Source organism: Biomphalaria glabrata, chromosome 7 (genome assembly GCF_947242115.1).
Source record: "Biomphalaria glabrata chromosome 7, xgBioGlab47.1, whole genome shotgun sequence".
Classification (NCBI taxonomy): Eukaryota; Metazoa; Mollusca; class Gastropoda; family Planorbidae; genus Biomphalaria; species Biomphalaria glabrata.
Genome location: NC_074717.1, coordinates 39,030,732 through 39,056,671, shown reverse-complemented (window position 1 = coordinate 39,056,671; position 25,940 = coordinate 39,030,732). Strand labels below are relative to the sequence as shown.

Here is a 25,940-nt window from a genome sequence, read left to right as displayed (position 1 = left end):
GGATATATCAATAGCAGTATCAATAATTGAATTTGAATGTTAATATAAATAAGAAGTTTAAAATAACTCTAACTTTAAAAAACCCTCAAAAAAAAACTTTCTGCTTTCTGTTGCTTGACTTTACTTTATTATTTCAACCTTTGAACCCAGTAAACAACGCTTGGTTACCAAGCGCATTAATTCTGACCACCAGCTCTTATACCTTTAGTTTCCGGTCCGCATATTTCTTCGTTCTTAAACGAAGCAGTATCAAGGACAAGAAAACTCCAGCTTCAAACAGGGATTGAAGAAAACCTCCGAAGTTGATGAACTGACCCAGGTCAGCGGGCACCAGGTACAACAAGGACAAGATGGCCTGTAACAGTCAATACAGTCTAGAGACGTAGACGCTATCCTGTCTTTATGAACAATATGTCATCTTTGTCTAATTAAAGATTGAATTATACACGATAAATGAATATCTCATAATATGAAACGGAGGTAACATGAACATATGTGTATTGCCTAGCCATCATAACGATAGTCCCGAGTTCAAACCTACTTAATTTCTTAGCGTACTGCATACAGAATGTTAAGGCTAGGACGTAAATCTAATAGCGTATCTCGTTTAAAACTGGATAGATCCCTAGTCGTGCGGTATGGGCCTCGGACTGTCGTTCGGTCGTCTAGATTTTCCAGGGTTCACACCCGCCCGCTGCCAACTCACGTAATCCTGCGGGAGGTTTGGCCTAAAAATTACATTATCTTCAACTCTGAATGAACATCCAAAACAAGTAAAAAAAAATTTTTTGTTAAGAACTATGGGTTTATGGTGTAAATTAAATGAATCATTTCTGTACTCTGTGTTTTTTTTTACAAGGATGACCTGTAGCCAGCACAATGACCATCTATGCTTATTTGGCGCCAAAAAATCAGATGTCGGATGGACTAAGGTACGTTCGCACAGACTCGAAACAGGAACATGTATCGTGGCAGCCCCCAATCTACAAATTAAGCCACATTTTCGACATACATATTTGAGATTTTACCACCAAAATCTTGATTGAAAAAAGGTAATAGAAAGCTTAAGAATATACATTTTAAATAACTTTCAAAAATTTAAATAAAATCAAACTAATCTTACTGTGGCAGACAAGGCACTGAAGGGAGTGAGCTGGGACACTTGTACATAGCTAAGGAAGTCGGGTAAATTACCGTCCCTGGCAGCACTGAAGATAATTCTGAAAACACAGTGTATTACAGTATTAGTCATCAAGATTCTTTTTTAAAGTGTTTCCCTTTTTAGCATTTTTTTTCCAGCCAATAAGCTAAACTGGGTTGAAACAGTTAAAATCATTCAAATTTATTGTGTACAACCAAAAAAACAAATACAAAAAATAGTACTTTACAATATTGTAAATATCGTAATGTGTGTAATAGTATATATGTGTGTGCTGGTGAGTATGGCTAAGCGTGTATCATAGCAATGGAGATTGATTATTTTTTATCTTTTAACCTAATTCCGCCTTGTAAAGACAATGAAAAACTTAACTGCGTTGACGAAATGTTTTTTTTCCGAAATAATTAACTAATATTTGCTTCTTATTTATGAAACGTTTTATTTGCTATTCCATTCTGTTTGTCTCTCTTGTCTTCTGTTTAACTCTTGTCTGTCAGGGAATGACTGCTCAAGTTGTAGGCCAATACCTGTTGTTACTCAAGATACTGTTGTTAGACGATCCTAGTGTTGATATCATAACAGCCAGTGGAATCAAGATGGAGGCACTGCTTAACACTTTGTCAGCAAACAACTGGGAAATTGAGATATACACTGTAATACATTAAAACACACACACAACGTCTTTTAAGACACTGTCAATGTTTTAGATTTAAAAAATATATTAAATAGAATAATGTCATTTAAAAAAAAATAAACAAAGTAGTCCAGGAATTCGGAAGTCTACAACAATTTTTTTATTAAATAATGGAAATTGTAATTACAATTATGATGACATATATATATATATATATATTTATATATGATACTCTCGTGTTCCAACTTTTTGGTTAATAAAAAAAGATATTTCTCAGTGATTAGGGAAAGTTAAGACTGTTGGTTGCCTGTTGTGCTGGCCACACTATAGGGAAAGTTAAGACTGTTGGTTGCCTGTTGTGCTGGCCACACTATAGGGAAAGTTAAGACTGTTGGTTGCCTATGTGCTGGCCACACTATAGGGAAAGTTAAGACTGTTGGTTGCCTGTTGTGCTGGCCACACTATAGGGAAAGTTAAGACTGTTGGTTGCCTGTTGTGCTGGCCACACTATAGGGAAAGTTAAGACTGTTGGTTGCCTGTTGTGCTGGCCACACTATAGGGAAAGTTAAGACTGCTGGTTGCCTGTTGTGCTGGCCACACTATAGGGAAAGTTAAGACTGCTGGTTGCCTGTTGTGCTGGCCACACTATAGGGAAAGTTAAGACTGTTGGTTGCCTGTTGTGCTGGCCACACTATAGGGAAAGTTAAGACTGTTGGTTGCCTGTTGTGCTGGCCACACTATAGGGAAAGTTAAGACTGTTGGTTGCCTGTTGTGCTGGCCACACTATAGGGAAAGTTAAGACTGTTGGTTGCCTGTTGTGCTGGCCACACTATAGGGAAAGTTAAGACTGCTGGTTGCCTGTTGTGCTGGCCACACTATAGGGAAAGTTAAGACTGTTGGTCGCCTGTTGTGCTGGCCACACTATAGGGAAAGTTAAGACTGCTGGTTGCCTGTTGTGCTGGCCACACTATACCGTAGTTCCCCGAAGACCATCTAAAGTTCTAAACAGCTTTAAACCAGCTTTCCAGCCCTGTGGACTTAAAAATCCTCCCATGCCGTTCGGGCGGCAATTTGTCTTCACAAAGATCTGGCAATGTTTAAATAATACGAGGTTTATTAAATACGTAAATAGCTTTTCTTACAGTCAGTTGACATAATGAAGCAGACAATTAGGAAAATCCAATTACAAAATAGCCGTTAATTTAATACGTATATTGTAACGAACTTAAACAAAATTAATAAATTGATAAGGCAGAAGTGTTGTTTTTTTTAAAACATTACAGGTTTTCAATGAAAATAACATATTCTTTCTTGTACAAATTAAAGTACTACATTTAAAACAAAAACTTTCATGCAAAACTCGAAACAAGTTATTAATTAATGTTTTAAAAATTCAGTAGCCTATATTACTTTAATAGTTTAATACTGTACTTGTGTTCAAAAATCTGTTCTCGCTTCCTTGTAATAAACATACAAAAAAAATTATAATGTTCTCACTACCGCACTTCTATTTGCGATGACCAATTTATAACTGATGAGCTGCGGCGGGTGTATAAACAGTGTAAATGATCATGAACTATAACAAAAAAGGATAAGGAAGGAACTGTCGACAATTGTCACTAAGTAGCCCTTGTCCCCGGCGAAGTAGAGATTATAGACATTCAGTCGGAATGACAGCTCCCTCCTAAGTCTGTACCGCACTGTTTGGTGTCCCCTGTCCTGTGTATGTTAATGCAACCAATATTTCTGTGAAAACAAAAATTAATGGACTTCTCTTTATTTGCTCTACAATATAAATCTTTTGCCTCCGGTGAAGCAGATATTGTGGAACATTTCAAATAGGACGACTGCGACCTCAGAAGTCCTCGTTACTTTGTTTTGTTGTCCTATGTGCCTGTGTGTTGTGTATAAGATATTGATATAACTATACAAAATACTGATTAAAGAACTTTAAATAGATAAATAATAACGTTTGTCTCCACCACTACGTTACATAAACGTTTTGTGTCGCCTGCACTTACAGATGCCACAGCATTAGAGCCAAGTAGCTCAGATCTTGTCATGACAGCCAAGTAGGACACATTGGTCATGATGTAGATGACAATGATCAAGAATGTCCCAAACAATATGGCCCTAGGAACAGTTCTGAAATACACGGTGAAAACAGCATTATATTCATTCTTTATTACCTTGTCCTACTTGCTAGATGTCATCAAACGAACGTGTGGATATTATACTCGCATAACTGCACCGCAATTAGATAATAAAGCTTTTTCAGTTTTATTCCAATAACTTTTTTAACTCCATGCCCTATTATTATTATTATTATAGCTTTTATATGGCACTATGTGGTCCAATCTCATTTGTGTTGTACCACGAGCCCCCTTCATAGCCAAGCCAGGTTTACTTAGCCTCTTGACCACGTAGCAATTTATGCTAAACTTTGGAGGTATCTTGTTCGGGCATTTCACAATATTCTTTAAAATATCATTATAAAGCGTTTACAATTCCACACCGGTACTTTCAAACAATAAAGGGAGATAACTGATTAGCTCCCATGGCGTTCTATACTATACTATACAAATAGAAACCCGAAACTAAATGTCCTGTGTATCGCTGAAGGAGTGTCGGGGGGAGATGAAGATTTAAATACTTTTGCGACGTTCCAGGCTCCACCCTGAGTCACTCAGCTTTAGTGAGTACTTGGCATTTATTGGGGAAGCTTGTAGAGGGTTGCGGGCCTCTATGGTACCTGGTCTTATGGTATACGCTTTGGACTGTAACCACGGTTATCCCGAGTTTGAGCCTTCATCGCTACCATCTCGAAACATCATGAGGAGAGGGGGGGGGGTTATGGCTTTTTTCACTGCAGAAAAGTATTCTCCTGACATCTACAACTCATTATTCATCAATGGAGTTCGGGGCGAAGCCTCGCCGCCAAAAGAGTTTTCTTGCATACTTCACAGAAGAAACGTATTCTCCTGACCTAAAACTCATTATTCATACTATTAAAAAAGGACCTTTTGAATAATGTTGTACTTGAAAAATATTCTAATATGAATTTATAGGCCCTTAATACATTGCAAAAAATCCGATTTGTTCCTTGAAAAGATAAGATACCCCACATATTTAGATTTTGGCTTTGAGGATCTCCGCCGAAAAAAAATTCTTCGATAAATAATATTCAATAAAATCGAAGTATAAATTGTGAGTTATAGTCCCAAATTTATTTAACTAGAAAAATATCAGATTGAGTAAAGGTTAGAAAAAGGCGACTATGAAAAAGTGATTTGGGTTTAGAACTCATCTCAATCGTGACTTTTATACTGAAAAATTTCGTTTGAATTCTAATTTTTTGAATGCAAAGTCTTTCTTAAAATAGTTATGATAAATTCATGTGAAATTACATAAACTCTGTCTGGAAATGGGAGGGGCGGTAGAGTGAAAACGATTAATCCTCGCTCCTTTAATAATTTCTGCTAATGATTGCATTTGGCATTAAAGAATAGGGGTGTGGCGACTCGATATAAGAATTTAATTTATAGTATATATAAATTATATTAGTGACAGATGTTTTTGTTTTGTAATTTCCTAACTGCATGAATCGCCCCTCCCACCTGGTACAACCCTTTTTCATTTAAATTTTACTAATGATAAAATTTGAGATTAGAGTGTGGTACGACATAATATACAATGAGTTCACATATCAATACGTAGTTTATATTATATAGATATTCAACTAATTTTGTTCACAAACTATGATTCTCCATAAAAATAGGACCGCCCCCCCCACTCAGAGGGCTAGAGTGGGGAGGGCAGTACATGCAATTTCCCCCTCCCCAAACCTCACCGAAACGGCCAAGATACAAGAAGGCGAGCGACATAATATAAATCTATATATTAATTCAACTAATTTTGTTCACAAACTATGATTTCTCCATTAAAGTAGGACCGCCCCCGCCCCCCTCAAAAGGTTTAGGTGGGAAGGGCAGTAGATATAAATTGGCAAACAGGGAACGACATAATACAAAGATCGGTTAAAATATCAATAACAAGTTTTAATCACATAGATCAGTGGTCTTCAACGGGGGCGATATCGCCCCCTAGGGGGCGTTTTCGAGATTTTGGGGGGCGCTGAGAGCCAAAGGGGCGGTAGGGGGGCGCTGGGCACAAAATGGGGCGGTAAGGGGGCGCTGGACATAAAGGTGGAAAGAATAAACTAAAGGTGCTCTAAAACAAAACAAATTAAAAAATTCTTCAACATTAAAGCTGGGAAACTAAATCAAGACAAATTATAGTTAACTTACTTCTAATTTAAGAACAGAAACAGCGTTAGAAATTGAGTTCGGGAATCCCATTTTCTATTTTTAAATTCTTACTCTTTTGCTATGATTGGAGAGTATTTATTGTCCTTGAACTAGGTAATACGCCTTTTAGATTATAGTTTATTTTATCTACATATGTTAATATATTGATATGTAAATGTTAATTGAAAAAAACATTAAAGGTAACATTTAATTTAACTTTTTAAAAACAAAAAACATTGATAAAATGTTGTTACGAAAACTCACTGGTGGTATGTCTTGTAATATTTCCTTGAGATTTAGTGAATTGCCACTAGAAAAAAAGTAAGTTCTTCTTTGATGGCATTTTCAGATGAGGTTATGAAACCAAATCGGCTTCACGAACATATAGCGATATCCAAAAATAATTTAAGAATATTCATGAACAATTATAAAAATCTACAATTAAAACAATATTAAAAACAAAAAAAAACTTCAAAGCAGGATATGTTTTAATGGCTTATTAGAAAAATGCATAGCTTTTTTAAAATACTTGTGATATTGTTGAAAAATTGATTAAAACTAAATTTATTTTAAAACATATGTAACACAAAAAGACTTTTTTACTGTTAGAGATGAAATATTTTTCAAAATTGTCTAGTTATGTAGCTTATGAGGACATATAGGAAACCATCAGTGGTTGGACGCTACAATTACTTCATATGTATTATAGAAGAAATCTATTCACTATTCACTATTCACGTTGTGAGTTATGATACACAATAAAAGTTTAGCCCGCAATTTCATTTCTATTTGAATCTAATCATAAAACTGTAAATAAAATACAAACCCATGCCGAAAATAAGCACATCTTTCAACAGTTTTATGAAACAAATGATGAAAAAGGTGTAAGACTCTAGTTGTAAAAATTGTTTTACATGGTAGGCATCTAACACAAATGAATGAAACTAACTTCCGACTGCTAGGAAAGAGATTGACTTTTATTGATATCATTTTCTCTTTTATCGAGATATTAAATCTATTTTAAAGAGTTTTACAATCTCACATCACTTGTTTATTGACAAATAAATTGGTGCCCAAGGACACCTATATCTATTCCATTTACATAACAATTCTATGAAGAAATTAAGATTCGCTTCTAAAATTAAACAAATATATATATATGACAATTATTAAACATCTGTTACCTACGTTCAAAGTGAGTTGCATGAAAAAATAGATTTACAAAACTATGTCTTCAGTAAAAAGAATCTAAACATAGGAGGCACACAGTGGCGTATATAGGGTGGGGGGAGGGGGGAAATTGAGACTCCCCCAAATTAGTGCTTTTTTAATTAATTAAATTAAATATTACGCAAAATGCAGCGGCCCCCAGAGTTGTCAAGCCCCCTGGCCCCCAAACGATGGAAATTTCTAGCTACGCCCCTGGAGGCACAACAGAGATGTGGCTGCATTGAAATGTTTCAGTAAAATTCCAAAACTGTGGTCGAAATTGGAATTATGTTTTAGCTTTTCAGTAAACATACATGGTTAACTTAGATTTAGTGCGAAACAAATTTAAGGAATAAGCAAAGAAATAGACTGGATGTAGCCAATAGAGGAGACCTTCGTCTTGCCTTGGCTAACTTAAAGCTTGAAATTTCTAATATTGTCAGACTGAAGGAGGCAGAAGGTTACCATTAGCTTAATTTCATTTGTAGTGAATTCAGTAATAGTAATATTTATATTAAAAAATAAAACTAAATTGACAATTAAACCTAAAAACAGTAGGCCCAAATATTCTTAGGATTTGAAAGAAAGTCTTTACAATTAATTTTTGTGTGTAATCACTGCAAATTATTTGACATAATTTTTGCATAATGATAATTTTGGCTGTTTTTGCCTTTCATTCCGAAGATTACGGCTGAGTCCAGTGTTTCACATAACTACGCAAACCAAACTGCGACCTACATATTTTCCCGAATTTTATGCAGACAAAGCCGTTGTATCAAATGTTTGTCCCGCAGTTTTTGTAAGAGCTCTCGAACTGTTTCTCTCAGAGGCTATCTGCTGCCAGAGAATGCTGCCAGGTACTTTCCTCTATGCCAGTGAGAGCGAAATGGCGCCTGAATAAATCTTTATAGCGCTCACGGTGGAGGGGGGCACCTCTGTAACTCAGTTCTTCTTAAAGCTCGTCAGTCATAGGCCAAGGAGTTCACAACAATCTCCTTTGGCATGCGGTCGTCTTCCAAGCGGGATAAGTGTTATTGACAGCATAAAAAATTAATAGATAGATGATATTTTGTTCAAATTGGCTTTCTCACGCTTCTTCATAACTGTTTTTCTTAGAGAGGGGGGGGGGGGCGGTGGCGGATTTTTTTAAAGAAAACATTCGAAAAGGGGGCGGTAGGCCAAAAAAGGTTGAAGACCACTGACATAGATATTTAATTGATTCTGTTAGCAAGCTGTGATTTCTACAAAGAAATTGGACCGCCCTCCCCACTCCAAAGTTTATGGGGGGGGGGGGGATGGGATTGATACCATCGCCCCCTCCCGACCCCACCAAGTCGGCCAACATACTAGGGGGGGGCGAAATAATCTAAAAATAGGTTCAAATATAAATAATTAGTATATATTATTAACATAAGTAATGAATTCGTATACACATTGTGTGAATTCTATACTAAAATTCGTCCGCCCCCCCCGAGTGGGCGGGGGGGGGGGGCGATCGCCCCTACCGCCCCCCCCCTGGATCCGCCAGTGCCTTAGTGTAATATTAAGCTTATAAGTGTGAGTGTAAGCTAACGCATCGGTCCACGTCCAACACAGTAGATCACTTTTTAATTAGACTTGAACTTAGATCACAGCGCAAAAACTATAGAATATTTTGAAAATAATTTTAAAAAACAAAGCTTATATTAAGCGTACTTGTATCAATTAGTTTGGATCAGTAATTTAATCGAATTTGTAATGGATCTAGACTAACAATAATGAAGCATTTTTACAAATAAAAAAACAAAGGAACGACCTGAATTTGAACTCATGGCTCAAGCCTTCTCAGGCTTCTCCAGCCAATACAGTGACCACTCTGCTAGCCTCTGAACTTGGAAGAGTGTATAGTTATCTATAGTCTATAGTCTTGTCCTATTTTTCAGGTTTGTGTTCACTAGGACTCAGACGATGATCTATAAAGGGATTTAATTCAGTTTATACCACCACTGTAGTTAAATACAATTTCTTTCCCTTGTTCGAGATACCAAACAAAATAATTAATTACCAATAGTTAATTAACTAGTTGTTTTATTGATTCTTGTTTTGTCAGGTAAAAAAAAAATAATTGTGCAGAATTTCAGCTTGATCTGAGATTGGGTGTGGGAGAAATAACGTTTACAAAATTGTTACCAAACAGACAGAGTTGATATAATCTTTGTAAAAACAAGTATGAAACAATGTATACTATAAACGTTACTGGATATTATTGATCATTTAGTATTACTTACTTGACAGGAGACTTGACCTCCTCTATTAGACTGTTCAGGTGAGATCTAAAAACAACATGCACGATTCGTTATACAGATATCATGACATCGGATAAAAAAAATGTGTTTCCTAGATTATTTTGGCATGCCATCTGATGGAAAAATAGTTTCTTAGATTATTTTGGCATGCCATCTGATGGAAAAATAGTTTCTTAGATTATTTTGGCATGCCATCTGATATAAAAATAGTTTCTTAGATTATTTTGGCCACAGACAAAACTTTTAGATTTGAACTCACGCTCCATCGTATGCAAACAAGGCACTGTAGAAAGCCAAAGCTATTGATGCTGGGTCACTCTTTGTTCCACTGAAGCCACTGGGAAGCTCTGTGGTAACGCCTAAAAGATTGGATCACAATGAAATGTATTCAAACTTATAGAAGCACAAGTCAATGAAACATGGCTTTCAATTATTTCATTGGTTCCATTAAGTATGAGTGTTGAGTGTGTATCTGTTTCGTGTGTGAATGTTGTTCGTATTCGCGTCTATATTGTTATTGTTACAGTAGTTACGCTGAGGGGGTCAATTGTAGTCAAACTGAATTTCCAAAATTTATATTATCTTATTTTATCTTAGTAAATCTTTATTCAGGTTTTGTTTTATTTCAAAGCGTAAGAAAAGAATGAAAGAGGCAGATGCTACAGTGGAGACTTTCTATGATATCAATGGGCTTGCTAATAACCTTTTACCTTTACCTATCCCTTAGTCTGTTGGACCGTTGGAGCACCAGGCAAGACTTGTCGACCGTCTTTCTCCATTCCTCCCTTTTTTTTTTTGCCTTGTTTAGAACCTCTCTCAATGGCAGGCCTGTCCATTCTTTAATGTTGTCCTCCCATCGCTTTTTCTGTCTGCCTCTTCTTCTTTTCCTGGCACTGTTCCCTGAAGGAAGGTCTTTGCGAGCCCCGTAGATTTTGTAATGTGGCCATAGGTTTTAAGCTTTCGTCTTTTTACAATAGTTAGCAGGTAGTCATGGGCTCCGATCGCTACAGTAACCCTGTCTCTGATTTCTTGGATTGTGATGCGGTCTTTGAATATGATGCCTAGGATCCTTCTGTAGCATCTCAATTCCATTGCTAGGATCTTCCTCTCAAGCTCTGCATTCAACGTCCACGACTCGCAAACATATAAAAATGTGGCCATGACCAGGCTAATAACATGAAGATATAATAGTCATATATTGTTTCTGACGTCTAAGCATCCACAGGGAACGTCCATATAAAGAACAATAACCCATTTGGTTTTTGCAAGATTTAAAAGTTAGTTTGTTAAAGGAAAACGCTTGAAACATTAGTGAATGAACACATAACCCCAACACAGATGATCACACCTTTACTAATGAACACCACGCTCCCAACACAGAGGATCACACCTTAACTAATGAAGACCACGCTCCCAACACAGAGGATCACACCTTTACCAATGAAGACCACGCTCCCAACACAGATGATCACACCTTTACCAATGAAGACCACGCTCCCAACACAGATGATCACACCTTTACCAATGAAGACCACGCTCCCAACACAGATGATCACACCTTTACCTATAAAGACCACGCTCCCAACACAGATGATCACACCTTTACCAATGAAGACCACGCTCCCAACACAGATGATCACACCTTTACCAATGAAGACCACGCTCCCAACACAGATGATCACACCTTTACCAATGAAGACCACGCTCCCAACACAGATGATCACACCTTTACCAATGAAGACCACGCTCCCAACACAGAGGATCACACCTTTAATAATGGAGAACACGCCTCCAATACAGATGATCACACCTTTACCAATGAAGACCACGCTCCCAACACAGATGATCACACCTTTACCAATGAAGACCACGCTCCCAACACAGATGATCACACCTTTACCAATGAAGACCACGCTCCCAACACAGAGGATCACACCTTTAATAATGGAGAACACGCCTCCAACACAGATGATCACACCTTTACCAATGAAGACCACGCTCCCAACACAGATGATCACACCTTTACCAATGAAGACCACGCTCCCAACACAGAGTATCACACCTTTAATAATGGAGAACACGCCTCCAACACAGATGATCACACCTTTAATAATGGAGAACACGCCTCCAATACAGATGATCACACCTTTACCAATGAAGACCACGCTCCCAACACAGAGTATCACACCTTTAATAATGGAGAACACGCCTCCAACACAGATGATCACACCTTTAATAATGGAGAACACGCCTCCAATACAGATGATCACACCTTTACCAATGAAGACCACGCTCCCAACACTGATGATCACACCTTTACCAATGAAGACCACGCTCCCAACACAGATGATCACACCTTTACCAATGAAGACCACGCTCCCAACACAGATGATCACACCTTTACCAATGAAGACCACGCTCCCAACACAGATGATCACACCTTTACCAATGAAGACCACGCTCCCAACACAGATGATCACACCTTTACCAATGAAGACCACGCTCCCAACACAGAGGATCACACCTTTAATAATGGAGAACACGCCTCCAATACAGATGATCACACCTTTACCAATGAAGACCACGCTCCCAACACAGATGATCACACCTTTACCAATGAAGACCACGCTCCCAACACAGATGATCACACCTTTACCAATGAAGACCACGCTCCCAACACAGATGATCACACCTTTACCAATGAAGACCACGCTCCCAACACAGAGGATCACACCTTTAATAATGGAGAACACGCCTCCAATACAGATGATCACACCTTTACCAATGAAGACCACGCTCCCAACACAGATGATCACACCTTTACCAATGAAGACCACGCTCCCAACACAGATGATCACACCTTTACCAATGAAGACCACGCTCCCAACACAGAGGATCACACCTTTAATAATGGAGAACACGCCTCCAACACAGATGATCACACCTTTACCAATGAAGACCACGCTCCCAACACAGAGGATCACACCTTTACCAATGAAGACCACGCTCCCAACTTAGATAAACACACCTTTCTTTCATAATGGAGAACACGCCTCCAACGCAGATTATCATATACAATTACTTATGACACCTCGCCCACAAAACAGATGAGCACATACCTTTACTAATGAAGACCACGCCCCCAACACAGATGACAATGAGAGCAGCCACTTTACCAAAAGTAGTCAGGATTGAGACTCTGGTGGCGAGTTTTGAGCTGTAACTGTTGATCAGCGTCAGTCCCACTGGACAGGAAACAAAATATTGACTATAAAAACAGAATTGTTGACTTTTTTTTTGTAGCTCTTATGAGAAGGTTTAACATAAGATCACTAAGAACATCAGGTCACTGTACAGGGCCGGCCTTAGGCCACTGCAACCTATTCGGACGCAGTGGGTCCCGCACTATCGTAGGCCCCGAGCTAACCATTGGTATAAATTATTAAATTAAAGCATTATAAATTATAACAGTTCACGAACAATTAGGCGATTCTTGTTATTATGCGTGATCTATGTAGGAAACAGAATTTGATAATAATAAATAATTACGGAGAGAAAGAGTTAAAATAGTTAAAATTTTCCAATTATAGAGATGAATATTAGAGTCAAGCTTTTCTTTATTATTATGCAGCTATACTGAGAACAAACTAATAAAATAGCATAACTGCAACTATGTTTTGAATTAATGTCATTATCAGTTATTTGTACTTTAAAAAAAAAGAAATTAAAGATGTTATCACCTAAAGTTGTAGCAGCGATCATCTTCTCCAGTAGTTGTGGTGAGCCACATGTGGGTAGTATAGAGACTGTGTACTTGGAGAAGGTCAGCAGCATGATCAAAATGCCAAGACAATCTGCCACAAAAAATCTCTGTAAAAAAAGGAACACATCTTCGTTTACTTTCTGCTGTACATTCTCTTTCATGTCTTTTCAATCAGTGACATCGTGAAATTTTTATCTTGAGTTTTTAATGTCTTCACCACAGAGGGTCTCTTAGAAGCCAGTCAAACAAAGTATTAACAGAACCCTCCTTTCAAGAATAATTGTAACGATTTGCATTCGTTAATAGAAGTACATTACAATCCTGCATTACAATCTTGCATTACAATCCTGCATTACAATCCTGCATTACAATCCTGCATTACAATCCTGCATTACAATCCCGCATTACAATCCTGCATTACAATCCTGCATTACAATCTTGCATTACAATCCTGCATTACAATCCTGCACTACAATCCCGCATTACAATCTTGCATTACAATCCTGCATTACAATCTTGCATTACAATCCTGCATTACAATTCTGCATTACAATCCCGCATTACAATCCCGCATTACAATCCTGCATTACAAGCACACTATGGACGATGATGAAGTTTAAATTCTTATCTTATAAATCACAGACGTTACTTCAAAAGAAGATAAGTACGTCCTACGTGTATTCGTGCGCTATATAGTGCATGTTCATTAGAGACTTAAATTTGGCCAAGTCGTTGGCTTTCCTGGCTGATTCAGGCAACACATTCCATAGTCTAAACTCGTTAAGAAATAAAGAGAACTTTCAGAATTCAACCTAACATACAGAATTAGAAATGCACCTTTATCTTTGTTTCTTTCATAGTATTTCATTAGGGTTTTGTTTTTGTATATGTAAATTATAATTCAATGTTTTATGTATTATAATTGCTATACTTGTACTAATCTTCTGTCTCTAAATGTATTTTACTAATAGTGTGTATAGTTTCGCTAAATCTCAGTGTAGAATAATCACTTGGCTTTAAGATGTGTTGGTCTTTCTGGTTATGGAACAAGAAGAATTGTTGACATCAAGGTGGAAAAACGACGGACAAAGACACTGTTGCAGACAGTAATCACACCGAGTCAAGAGCTATCATTTTCAATGTCATTGGCTTTTCAAAGGGACGTTTGTGCGCCACGGAGCTTGTGGAAATGAGATTGTATTCATCTATGATTGCAATTGAGAACCTTGATCTTATTGGGAATGCTCATTAACACAGACTCTTGAAAACGGCTAATGTTCCTGTTACCTCAATAACACAGACTCTTGAAAACGGCTAATGTTCCTGTTACCTCAATAACACAGACTCTTGAAAACGGCTAATGTTCCTGTTACCTCAATGACACAGACTCTTGAAAACGGCTAATGTTCCTGTTACCTCTATGACACAGACTCTTGAAAACGGCTAATGTTCCTGTTACCTCAATGACACAGACTCTTGAAAACGGCTAATGTTTCTGTTACCTTAATGACACAGACTCTTGAAACGGCTAATGTTCCTGTTACCTCAATGACACAGACTCTTGAAAACGTCTAATGTTCCTGTTACCTCAATGACACAGATGAAGCCTGCAATGTTTCCGAGTCCAAGTCTGAGATAAGTGTAGATTCCACCAGACAACGGGATCATGGCACCCAGCTCAGCGTAACACAAAGCACCTGATTAAAAAAAAAAAGAATAAATTTAGGGAGCAGTCTACCCGCCTCTCTTAAGGAAGGCGCGTTATGCTGACAAAGGGAGGAGGGGATGCGAAGGGCTCTTTTTTTTTCAAAGACCAAAAAATATCGGTTGTATTTGTATTATAGTTTATAACATTTATATTTCAGTATTAATCAAGTAAAATATGTATCATTTACAAATTAAAATATTAAGTTACATGACATTAGTTCATTTTTTTAGTAGAATATTTCATACTGTATTATGTTCCTGGACTGGTGTTGTGTGTATTAAATATACATTGAGGTTTATGTTCCATTATTTGTGCTCTATTGGATTATTAAGTATTAAAGTATCATTGTCATATTTTTGGAATTCTGGAGTTGGAGTTAACTATATCTAGTAGTAATTGTTTCTAATTATATAACCATTATCAAGCCAGGAAACCCCCTATCGAGCCAGGAAACCCCCTATCGAGCCAAGAAACCCCCTATCGAGCCAGGAAACCCCCTATCGAACCAAGAAACCCCCTATCGAGCCAAGAAACCCCCTATCGAGCCACTGGAACCAGACAAACATAAAGTGACCCCTGACAACGTCTACTTCGGTTGTATACGTTTTAGTGAAGATAATATTTCAATACGTCTTCGCCAAGCACGTCTAGATTCTATCCGTCTTTCTTACGTCAGGACGGCAAAACATTCAATGTCGACGTGGACGTACATTACGTCAACTGGTGGAGTGGAGCTGCCTGGTCGTGCGGTTTGCGCGCTGGACTGTCGTTCGGATTTATCGACGGTCGAGGGTTCAAACCCTGCCCGCTCCCATCCCCCGTCGTCCTGTGGGAGGTTTGAACTAGGAAGTAAACTATCTTCAACTCTGAAGGAACATCCGAAACATGTAAAACATTTGACAACAAACAGGCCCGCTACATGCAAGCCCATTGCAGAAATAAATCCGTTTAATTTCTACATAACTCTGTCAATAGCAATAGCAAATCTAGCTCGGTAGTCTGGCGGGTTGAACTGATATAAATAGATAGGTCTTCATCTAGGAGCCTTGGTGCTGTTGGAGAATTTTAGGCATGGAGAAAACAATAAGTAGCAAGTGTATCCGGTGTGCAGAATATGGGAAGTGTTGGCATGGTAGGTTTTAAATGGGAGATCATGAGAACACTTTTTAGTACTGCTAAAAGCTCTTTGTTTCGTAAGTTTAATTTAGTTGGCAACTTAAAAGTTGAGTTTAGCGTCCTTGAGATTGTTTAGTTTATCATAGAAATCAGCACATCTCTTTGCAAAGTCAAGAAACCTACAAGTCTGCAAAAACTATCATACTGTCAGCATCATAAGCCAACATTTCAATGTCCTACTTCATAATTCAGTGCTATAATATCTATGGCGCTACAAACTGATAAGGGCACATCCTATATACAGACGGACTTTAAATAATGTCAGGGGCAATCACTTTATTATTATAGCTTTTATATAGCGCTACTTTCATGGGGGGGGGGGAAGGAGGTATCTAGGAGTTGGTTTTCCGTGCTGCCTTTAGGCGCTCAGCAAACGCAACTCTTCTCGAGTCGGGTGTCGAACCTCGAGACCACTTCTAGGTAGCCAAGTTCAAGCGCAATTAGCCTCTAGACAACGCTTCCAACTGTTCCACATGGTTTGACATGATACTTACTTCCAAGGGAGACGACTCCAGCCACTGCCCACACAACGAGACATAATCCAACAGACCCTGTATTTTCTAGGACACCTTTTGGCGAGACAAATATTCCTGAACCTTGATATAATAAAAGTCCATTTTTTAAAATGCCCACACGAAAAAAATATATTAAAAAATAATTTAAAAAATACGAACAAATGTAGCTTAAATTATTTATATTTTTTAGACAAGAAAAACGTAAATATACTTTTAAAAAACAAAGCTTATAAAACAATATCGATTAGTTTGGATCGGTTATGTAATTAAATTTGTAATAGATCTAGACCAACAACAATAAATGTGTGCGATCAATATTTTACCAATTGTTTTTGATTAGCGCTACTTTGTACTTTCTCAATACGCTATAATCCCTTCTCACTTGTTGGGAGCTCAACGGAACGGAACGGGGAACGGGGCCAGGTAAAAGAAAAGAATATCTGGGTGGATTTTTACCAAAATTGGTTTTTAAAAGCATTTAGAAAACACAGAAAAAAGAGGGGAACATGTGGATCACACCTCCTCGTGCCGACGTGTTAACCACCTGCTAGTGAGGTACTGGTATCTATTGTATAGCTATGCATTGTTTGTTTTAATTTAGAGCGGCGACTAATAAAGGGGACTAATTCTGCTTATATTACAACTTCAGTTCTTTCCCTTGTTCGAAATAACCAAACAAAATAATTATTCACAAATAGTTAATTAACAAATAGGTTAAATTTTGTGTATTGATTCTTGTGTTGCGAGGTAAGAGATAACTGTGAAAAATTTCAGCTTGATCCGAGTTTGAGAAATATCGTTTACAAACTTTTTACCAGACAGACAGAGTGAGTTTATATAAACATAAGCTTTGTAAAAAAAATGTACTTCAATCACTGTACACAATAATACGAGTGACATTGAAATCATTAGGCAGACATAACTCAAACTTATAATCAGATTACAACATCCGATCTCATTCGAACAAGGTACTCCTTGTCAACCAGAGATCCAACCCCATCCTGTCATCACCTAGGATCCTATTCCTACCTGGAATTCTATTCCAACATGTGATCTCATTTCGTAAATGTTTCCTTTGTTTGAAATATCCAGACGTCAATACTTTCGAAATAATTTCTTCCAAATTCACCTCCACTTCTTTTCAAGGTCGTGTGATAAGGAAACGGCTGGTTCATATTTTATTAACCTGAATTTACATCCTTGACCCACGTGATATGGTGCAGTAGCGGCACTAGGGGGTGGCAAGTGGAACAACCGACCTATTTACCGCGCCTGAGGGGGGCCCCGCGATCGTAGATTTCTTTGTCACTTTCAGCTTCACAATCCACATCAGTTCTCATTAACTAGGATTTGTTACTCAACATTTTGGAAGCCTTCCCGGCATCTATAGGATATCTTAGCATGATATTTTTGGTTTCAAATACCTTTCTGTTTGAGTAATAATGGTGGAAACTGGAAAGATTCTAACAGCCTAACGTAAATGGATCTTTTGAGGACTAAGGGATTATAGAACAAAATAGTCATTTTCAGTGGGCTGGGATCTAATTCACAATAATGCTTTGATAGATTGATGAATGACATGTATGTGTAGTATTTATTTGATCACAATCCAAAACTCATATTGCTCACTATTAGAATGAAGTTAATTTTTTGTTTGAATTACTGAAATTAACAAGGAAAAAGAATGAGCAGACTTAAAGAGTTGCCGTCCGTAGAGAACTAGCATATGTTTAAAAAAAAACTGGTAGAGTAAATAATTGCTCAATATTGTATCAATGAAAAGTATTGACTGTGATTTTTATGTCTATTTTTAAAACTATTCATTAGCAATGGACAGAAAATCTATTAAGAATATATTAAGAATATAATGTCAGTTCAAATTTGTATGTGCTGGGTGTAATTATGTAAAAATAATAGATCGTTTTATAACATATGCCAAACACTTGCATTAAAATATGATCGACTTACTCACAAACTCACATCTCCTTTTTATTCTAGAGACGAACTAATTTCATTGTGTTCTCATTGCACAGAAACTTATTGTCTTCTGAAGAAAACTAACTTACCAACAATAGTCCCCACAACAATGGAGGTAGCACCAACAAAACCTAGCTCTTTCTTCAGCACAACTTTCTCTTGGTCAATATGGGCTTCCTCGGGTGGACTTGTACTGTTGGTGAGCTTTTGAAATGTAATGTTAAACCCAGACAAGATTAACTTCAGAACAGTGATTCCCGAAGTGGTCTATATAGACCCCCAGGGGTCTACGAAGACTTCCAAGGGGTCTACGAAAGTGAAAAAAAAAACAATTGGGGTTCTATGAGATGTCTAAGACAGTCTACGATAAAGGCTTCATTTAAACAGATTGCGATTTAAATGTTCACATCCCATTCATGTAATTATTTCCTGCACTAATATATGATTTGTATCTTAGTTAATTTTTAAACATTTACCCCGCTTTTCAAATGAAAAATTGTTTTATTTAATTTCAATACTTCTTTAAATAGCTTCACGTTTCTACGTGTAACAAATGTTTAACAAAAAGAAATATAGATTTTACAGCGTCTTATTAATTAAAATTGGGATTCATTCCTTTCCTGTCAAACAAGCGGTTGCTATGTGCCTTTATATGACGATATAAAACAAATTACGCTGGAGGATCATTTCAGACGATGCCACTCTGATAAAAAGATTAAAAAAACTTTCGAACACTCCAAGATAAAGTTCAGAACAGACCAAGAAATTCTCTCTTCAACATCATTTAGAAAAGATTGTGGTTTGTGAGCGTCTTACAAGATCCCTTTATTTATAGCCAAATACGGAAAACAATATTGGTAAATTATTTATTTTTTTACTTTTACCTATCCCTTAGTCTGTTGGACCGTTGGGGCACCAAGCAAGACTCGTCGACCGTCTTTCTTCATTCCTCCCTGATTTTACCAGCTGTTAAAGTAGTTTTAAAAACTTTTTTTTTTACGCAAACCTACATCTGATGTTATGAAAATAATTTCACATCGGTGGTATGAGTTATACCATTAAAATCTTCTTATGTAATTCTTCGCAAACGACATATACAGTTTTTGATCAGCGGCGTCACAGGCTCTGACAGGGTGTAGCGCTGTGTGCTGCAAACTACCTAAAAGTCGCATGCTCCTTAATTTCCTCAGGACCGACCCACGAAACTTTCCCATGTTTGGGTATAGTTGCAAGGCAGCAGAGGTTTAAGTTCAGTTTTCCCACTGTTAGGTGGGTTGCAAGTCAATGATAATGAATCTCTCCAGCCCGAAGCTTAACCGGTTTAGGAGCCAGTTACTCGCCTTCGCCTGTTCTCTTTTTAGTGAAAAGATTTTCGCGGATCCAATCTAGAACCAGACGTGAAAGATGAAGAAATACACGATAAACTCTTTGCGAGAACTTTGACAATAATACAAAAGGCAAGCTGATTAATTAATATTTAATGTTTGAAGGACAACTTCACAGAAAAACTAATTCCTATATGAAACATACGATCTGTAGGAACGGAGCATGAACCTGTTAAAAACCATTTCAAGTGTGTGTTTTAATTGGTTTAAATTTGAATTTTATGAATAGAAAAGAGAAATCTCTATAATTTATAATGTAGCTTTGAATTACTTTTTTCACTCTTTTGACTAACTGCTGTTAGAAATTAGTTTTAAAAAATGGAGTTGATGAATTTGCAAAAATGCAATATTAGCTAAGCAGGGGTCTACCGAAAACCAGAAAACATGACAATGGGTCTCCGAGACATAAAAAAGTTTTGGGAACCATTGCTTTAGAAAAACACATTCTCAGCCACTATGTTATATAAACTAGATACTTTGTTTTTTACACATGCATTATGATTGGCAGAATTAAAAACTTTTTGTACGTTAATGCTACGTTTAGACCTAGCCGAAACTAAGTGGCGTGGCGAGATGTCAGGGTGACCGGGTCTAGTATTATGCACTCTGTATCGCAAACCAAAGGTCTAAAGTCACAGTCATTTTGTCGAAAAGAAGCATAACAGACAATTGACTCCAATTTTTCCGTTTTTGTTAGTTTTCTACCATCCCATCCCAGAACAGATTCAAAATTTATCTAATTTATTTAACCTCCACTTACCTGTATAAAAAAGTTGCCCTTTCAGACCTTGCGATCTATAGGGCAGATGATGTTAAGGTCATCTGTTTCTGTGGCCTACGGTTTAACGAGGGTGTCATGTGGGAAATACAACGACCAACCGACTTTATTTTCCCCCAATCGATGTCACGTACCAATTAGAGATGGGTGGGCTCCCAAAGTTGAAAATCCAAGTCTTCACGAGGATTCGAACCCGGACCACCGTTTAGGAAGCCAAGCGCTTTGCCGCTCGGCCACCGCACCTCACTTAAAAAGCTGTTATATATATATTATACATATATTTTTGTTGATTGATTTTTTATAAAAGATGATCTTTTAAAACATAGTCTGACTTTCTACGAGTTTCTAAAAAATAAATACAAATTGTAGTGCAATGATCTGAACAATGTTTGGAATGTATCATAATATCAATTACATTTATAACTTGGCTAAATTTTTTGTAATGCATTGGATATAGTACACTCACTTCAGGCATTGTTCACATAATTTAATTATCTTATATAAAAAAAAGTAAAATAAAATGTATTTTAGGTCATATGGTTAGTAAATTTCCTCACCCCCCCCCCCAGCCCCACGATCAAGTACTAGAAAGTAGTGTCAACATCTAGGTTGATATTCAATACCACAGTGAACTTATGCAGTTATCGTGGTCCAGGTGTTAGCACAACATTAAATTATCTAGAGTTCGTTTTATTGTCTTATGTTATCTTTACACTCAGTGTCGCATATTATCAGAACACTTCAAGACAGTTGGGTCACTCGAAAGAAAACTTATTTGTGTATTCTAAGGTCGGAAAGGTAAAAATGAAAGCTTAAGTCTTCTGCTAACCATCGTCTGGTTTTAGCTGCATTGTTTACAAACAAGATGGCTGACTGGTCGTGCTGTACGCGCATCGGAGTGTCGTCGTCATGGTCCCAAGTCGAAACCCTGATCGCTAACATCCCGTGTCGTTATGTGTTTGGACTAGATTCACTAGAACGTAATAGTTGTCATCTCTCAAAGAACATCCGGAAAAAAAAACCACGAATATCTACAGAGTTAGCAGACGTTTCCATTGACTTAGCCTCGATTTGGAGCTGACATCTTAGGTTAAATTTAGTCAAGGTTTCCGGATTACGATAAAAAAATTTTTTTTTAGTATAACACATTTCTCGTATACACAGGTCAAATAGTCTTTTTTTTTCAAAAAGTATCTAGTTCCTCAATTACCATAAAAAACAAAATCAAAAACATGGATGTTCGTACATATTGGGGAAAATTTGATCTACGTTCATCTATACAGAATTTTTTTTTTAGATGTTCCTTCAAATCTGAAGACTATTGCATCCCAGCCCCAAAGCTTCCGTTGTACAACGGGCGATGACATGGGGCAAGCCATGGTTGGAACCGAGGAACATCGAAATAACAGTACAGAGCGCATACCATACGATCACGCTTAGCAATCAATGGACTAAACATAGATTTGGTTGTTACCTTGTCTTGAGGCATTCTCCACCAAGTTTGAATCTTTAAAAAACAAAAATTTACAAACTACATGTGCAGTATAAACCTCTTAGTGTACACGTTGTCAGGCATTCATTAAGTTTGAAATACAAAATGAAAAACATATGATTAAAGAGCGGTAGATCATGAACTAATCTAGTACCCAAGTCTTTGTGTTAGACTTTAGCCTCAATGTATCTGTTAATTGATTTTACATTACGAAAACAAAAAGGTTTATAAAACAAATTAGAAAAAAAACAACACTTATGATCAACAACAGTCTGGCGATAAAATCTGTTGATAGCTGAAATCTTTAGTAAATGACTCACATGCCACCTAATGCTATAAGTCATTGACTCTCAAACCACGACCAGCGACCCATATCCTACCCGCAGTAGCGGCCTTAGGGGATCGGAGATTTTATTGTCACCAACTTCGAAAACCAAATCAGTTCTCGTAAACTAGGACTTGTTACTCAAAATTTTCCCTTTATGATACCAATTACCATTAAAGAACAATTGTCACAATACCGTTCAGTTTCGGTAAAGACAGCATCTAATGACCTGCCGATTCTAAGAGGGCTATCATCGTTTAACAGTTCACCTTGGCATTTATAAAAACACATAGGCGGAAGCAACCAATCCTATTCGTTGACATCGTATAGTCGTAGACTGAATAAACATCGAGGTTCAATCGGATTTTATTTGGAAAATGCGGAATGATCTTCTTTCTTCTTGAAACTGTCAGGTAGAGTTGAGCCTTCGGCTCTTGGAACTCTAAGCCAGCAAAAGTGAACAAGAGCTCCCTCTCACCGGCCTGTATGAGAACAGTGTACACTGTTCTATCTGGCGGGGTGTCAGACTCACCCCTGCCATTTTCCTTTTCTATACCAGGCTAACCGTGCAGGACACATCATTTATGTAACGGCGCCTCAAGGTTTTGGGAGCTTTTTTACAACTCCGCACAGTGCAATGAGGATGCTCTCGCACCCCGTTAGGCACCCCAAGGGAGTCTTGTTTTGCTACCCTTTAGTCTAATCGTTTCCTCCTACGATTGTTTCCACCCGGGCGCCACTAGGAGGCAGGGTAGCATGCCCGGGATGCGGAATGACAAAGTTTTAACTACTCTTTGAATTATGAAAAGTTGTACATGAACGAGTCATTTATAACAATGTATAGTTTATGTTTATAACATTTGTAGTAACATAAATGCAACTTTTGAAAAAAAAAAAAAAAAAAGAAAAGAAATGAACAAATCTACAGTGTTTTCTTGACTCCCGCTGGTGAAACGTTTTAAGACCGCACGCGAAGGTCAGATTTTCGCTGTATTTAATTTCATAAACTATTTTTGGATATAAACAGTATCACAGGACAACCCCCAACAACCCTTCCAACCACTAGATAACCATTTCATTAGTAACTTTTACATGCGGACATACTGTATTGTTACAACATCAGGTATTCCCAGCATCTTTACAGCCCTCAGACAACGCCGTTTGCGCTGGCTTGGACATGTTCGCCGGATGGAGGTGAGGCGCATCCCGAAAGTTATCCTCTATGGTCAACTCGCGACTGACACAAGAAAAACTGGTCGCCCCCACCTCCGTTACATAGATGTAATAAAACGTGACCTTAAATTAGTGAACATCAATACTGACAATTGGTAAGACATAGCTCTAGACCGCAACAGATGGAGAGAGACAGTGACCAAGAAAGCTATGGACAGTGAAAGTACACGGGTCTCAGCTCAGGAAGAAAAACGTACAATCCGAAAAACGGCCAGCTCCTCTACCACCGAAGCAAAAGCCACCTTAACCTGCGCTATTTGTGGACGGGAGTGTCTCTCCAAAATAGGGCTCCACAGCCACATGAGGAAGTGTGCTCTGAGATGAACCATAGTCGTCTTACGACTGAAGGAGGCCAATGAAGACAGCATTAGAGACGGATGAGCCCGTTAGCGTGATGAGTTTACGGTATTTATATACTCTACCCTTACCCCTAAGGGCCCAGCACATGACACTCGCCTAGGGCCCCGCGCACTGGTAAGGCCGCCCCTGCCTACCCGTGGCGCGGTGCTATATGGCCTATTGAGTTTACTGCACGCATGGCAAAATAAATCGGTGATTTGTACGGTCCACTAGCCGAAAAAAAGTTGGCTACTCGGTTTTAATATTACAGTTAATAAATATGTTTTCATAATACAAGACAAACACTGTGTGAGTAATGCAAGACAGACACTGTTTGTGTGAATAATGCAAGAGAGACACTGTTTTTGTGAGTAATGCAAGACACACACTATTTGTGTGAGTAATGCAAGACAGACACTGTTTGTGTGAGTAATGCAAGACACACACTATTTGTGTGAATAATGCAAGACAGACACTGTTTTTGTGAGTAATGCAAGACACACACTATTTGTGTGAATAATGCAAGACAGACACTGTTTTGTGAGTAATGCAAGACACACACTATTTGTGTGAGTAATGCAAGACAAACACTATTCGTGTGAGTAATGCAAGAATAACACTATTCGTGTGAGTAATGCAAGACACACACTATTTGTGTGAGTAATGCAAGACACACACTATTTGTGTGAGTAATGCAAGACACACACTATTTGTGTGAGCAATGCAAGACACACACTATTTTGACAATGTTAACAATGGAAGCCTAATGCACACACACAAAAAAAAAACGATAACAATATGTATGATTTGATTAGTCGATCATTATTTACAAGTAATTTCAAGTCAAGTTACCATTAGGTCTCTGCTTAAACGCAAGGAAGAAACATTGTGTCGAACATATTGTTAAGACGTGGGATTGAACTAAAGAAAATAACTCACCCATTCTCAGATCGATGGTGGGAAGCGTGGTCGAGAGGCTTGGCTTGGCTACCTAGGAGGGGGTTCGAGGTTCGACACCCGACTCGGGCAGAGTTGTGTTTACTGAGCGCCTAAAGGCAGAACCAACTACCCCTCCCCCCCACCGGTCCACAAATGAGATTGGACCAAAAGCGCTTTGAGCATGCTATAAGCATGAAAGTTGCGCTATATAAAAGCTATAATAATAATAATCTCTCTGATTGCAGAAGCACAATCCAACTATAATCAATCAATACTCCAGGTAAAAAGAAATGATTTCACAATACTCCAAATCAAATTTACATATCGCGATTCACTAACACAAATTTAAAAAAAAAGTCCTCAGTCGAAAAATCCAAAATCATCACTAAAGTTTCTTTACACATCTACAAAACTAGCTTAGGTCATTTACGCCCGACAGTATAAACAAAAATCGACCTACTTTGCACGTGGAAAAAAATGGTTAGGGTTACAGGGTTACAGCAATAATTTTCCATGACTCTAATGTTTTCAAACTCATTTCAATAAAACTAGTAATCCGCAACAAACATGAAATTAAACCAATTTACTAATAAGAATAAAAACTGGTCTGAATGAATAAGTGAAGATACTAATAGTAATAACTATCCTTCATAAGTTGTCTTGGGTACGCCATACGACTTAATGGATGTCAAAGTGTTTTGATAGTAAGTTGTTCA

General features: G+C 37.7%; 1 protein-coding gene across 1 annotated transcript; it reads right to left on the bottom strand.

The window, feature by feature from the left end:
• Positions 1-196: 196 nt before the first annotated feature.
• Positions 197-22,589, bottom strand: LOC106051313 (b(0,+)-type amino acid transporter 1-like). The gene is made up of 12 exons (XM_056034386.1): positions 22,371-22,589; positions 18,823-18,937; positions 16,736-16,837; positions 14,945-15,054; positions 13,335-13,464; positions 12,714-12,839; positions 9,854-9,953; positions 9,577-9,621; positions 3,815-3,938; positions 1,687-1,790; positions 1,124-1,220; positions 197-355 (listed from the first exon to the last, which is right to left on the bottom strand). Exons 1-12 carry the CDS (start codon positions 22,383-22,385, stop codon positions 197-199), a joined length of 1,227 nt encoding a protein of 408 aa, XP_055890361.1. The 5' UTR covers positions 22,386-22,589.
• Positions 22,590-25,940: the final 3,351 nt, after the last annotated feature.

Bases quoted from the DNA above. Each gene is read 5' to 3' on its own strand.
- LOC106051313 (XM_056034386.1), bottom strand. The intron at 1,791-3,814 runs GTAAGTGCAGGC...TCAATTTCCCAG, and splicing joins GCTCTAATGCTGTGGCATCT to TTGTTTGCTGACAAAGTGTT. The intron at 356-1,123 runs GTAAGATTAGTT...TGACTGTTACAG, and splicing joins TCAGTGCCTTGTCTGCCACA to GCCATCTTGTCCTTGTTGTA.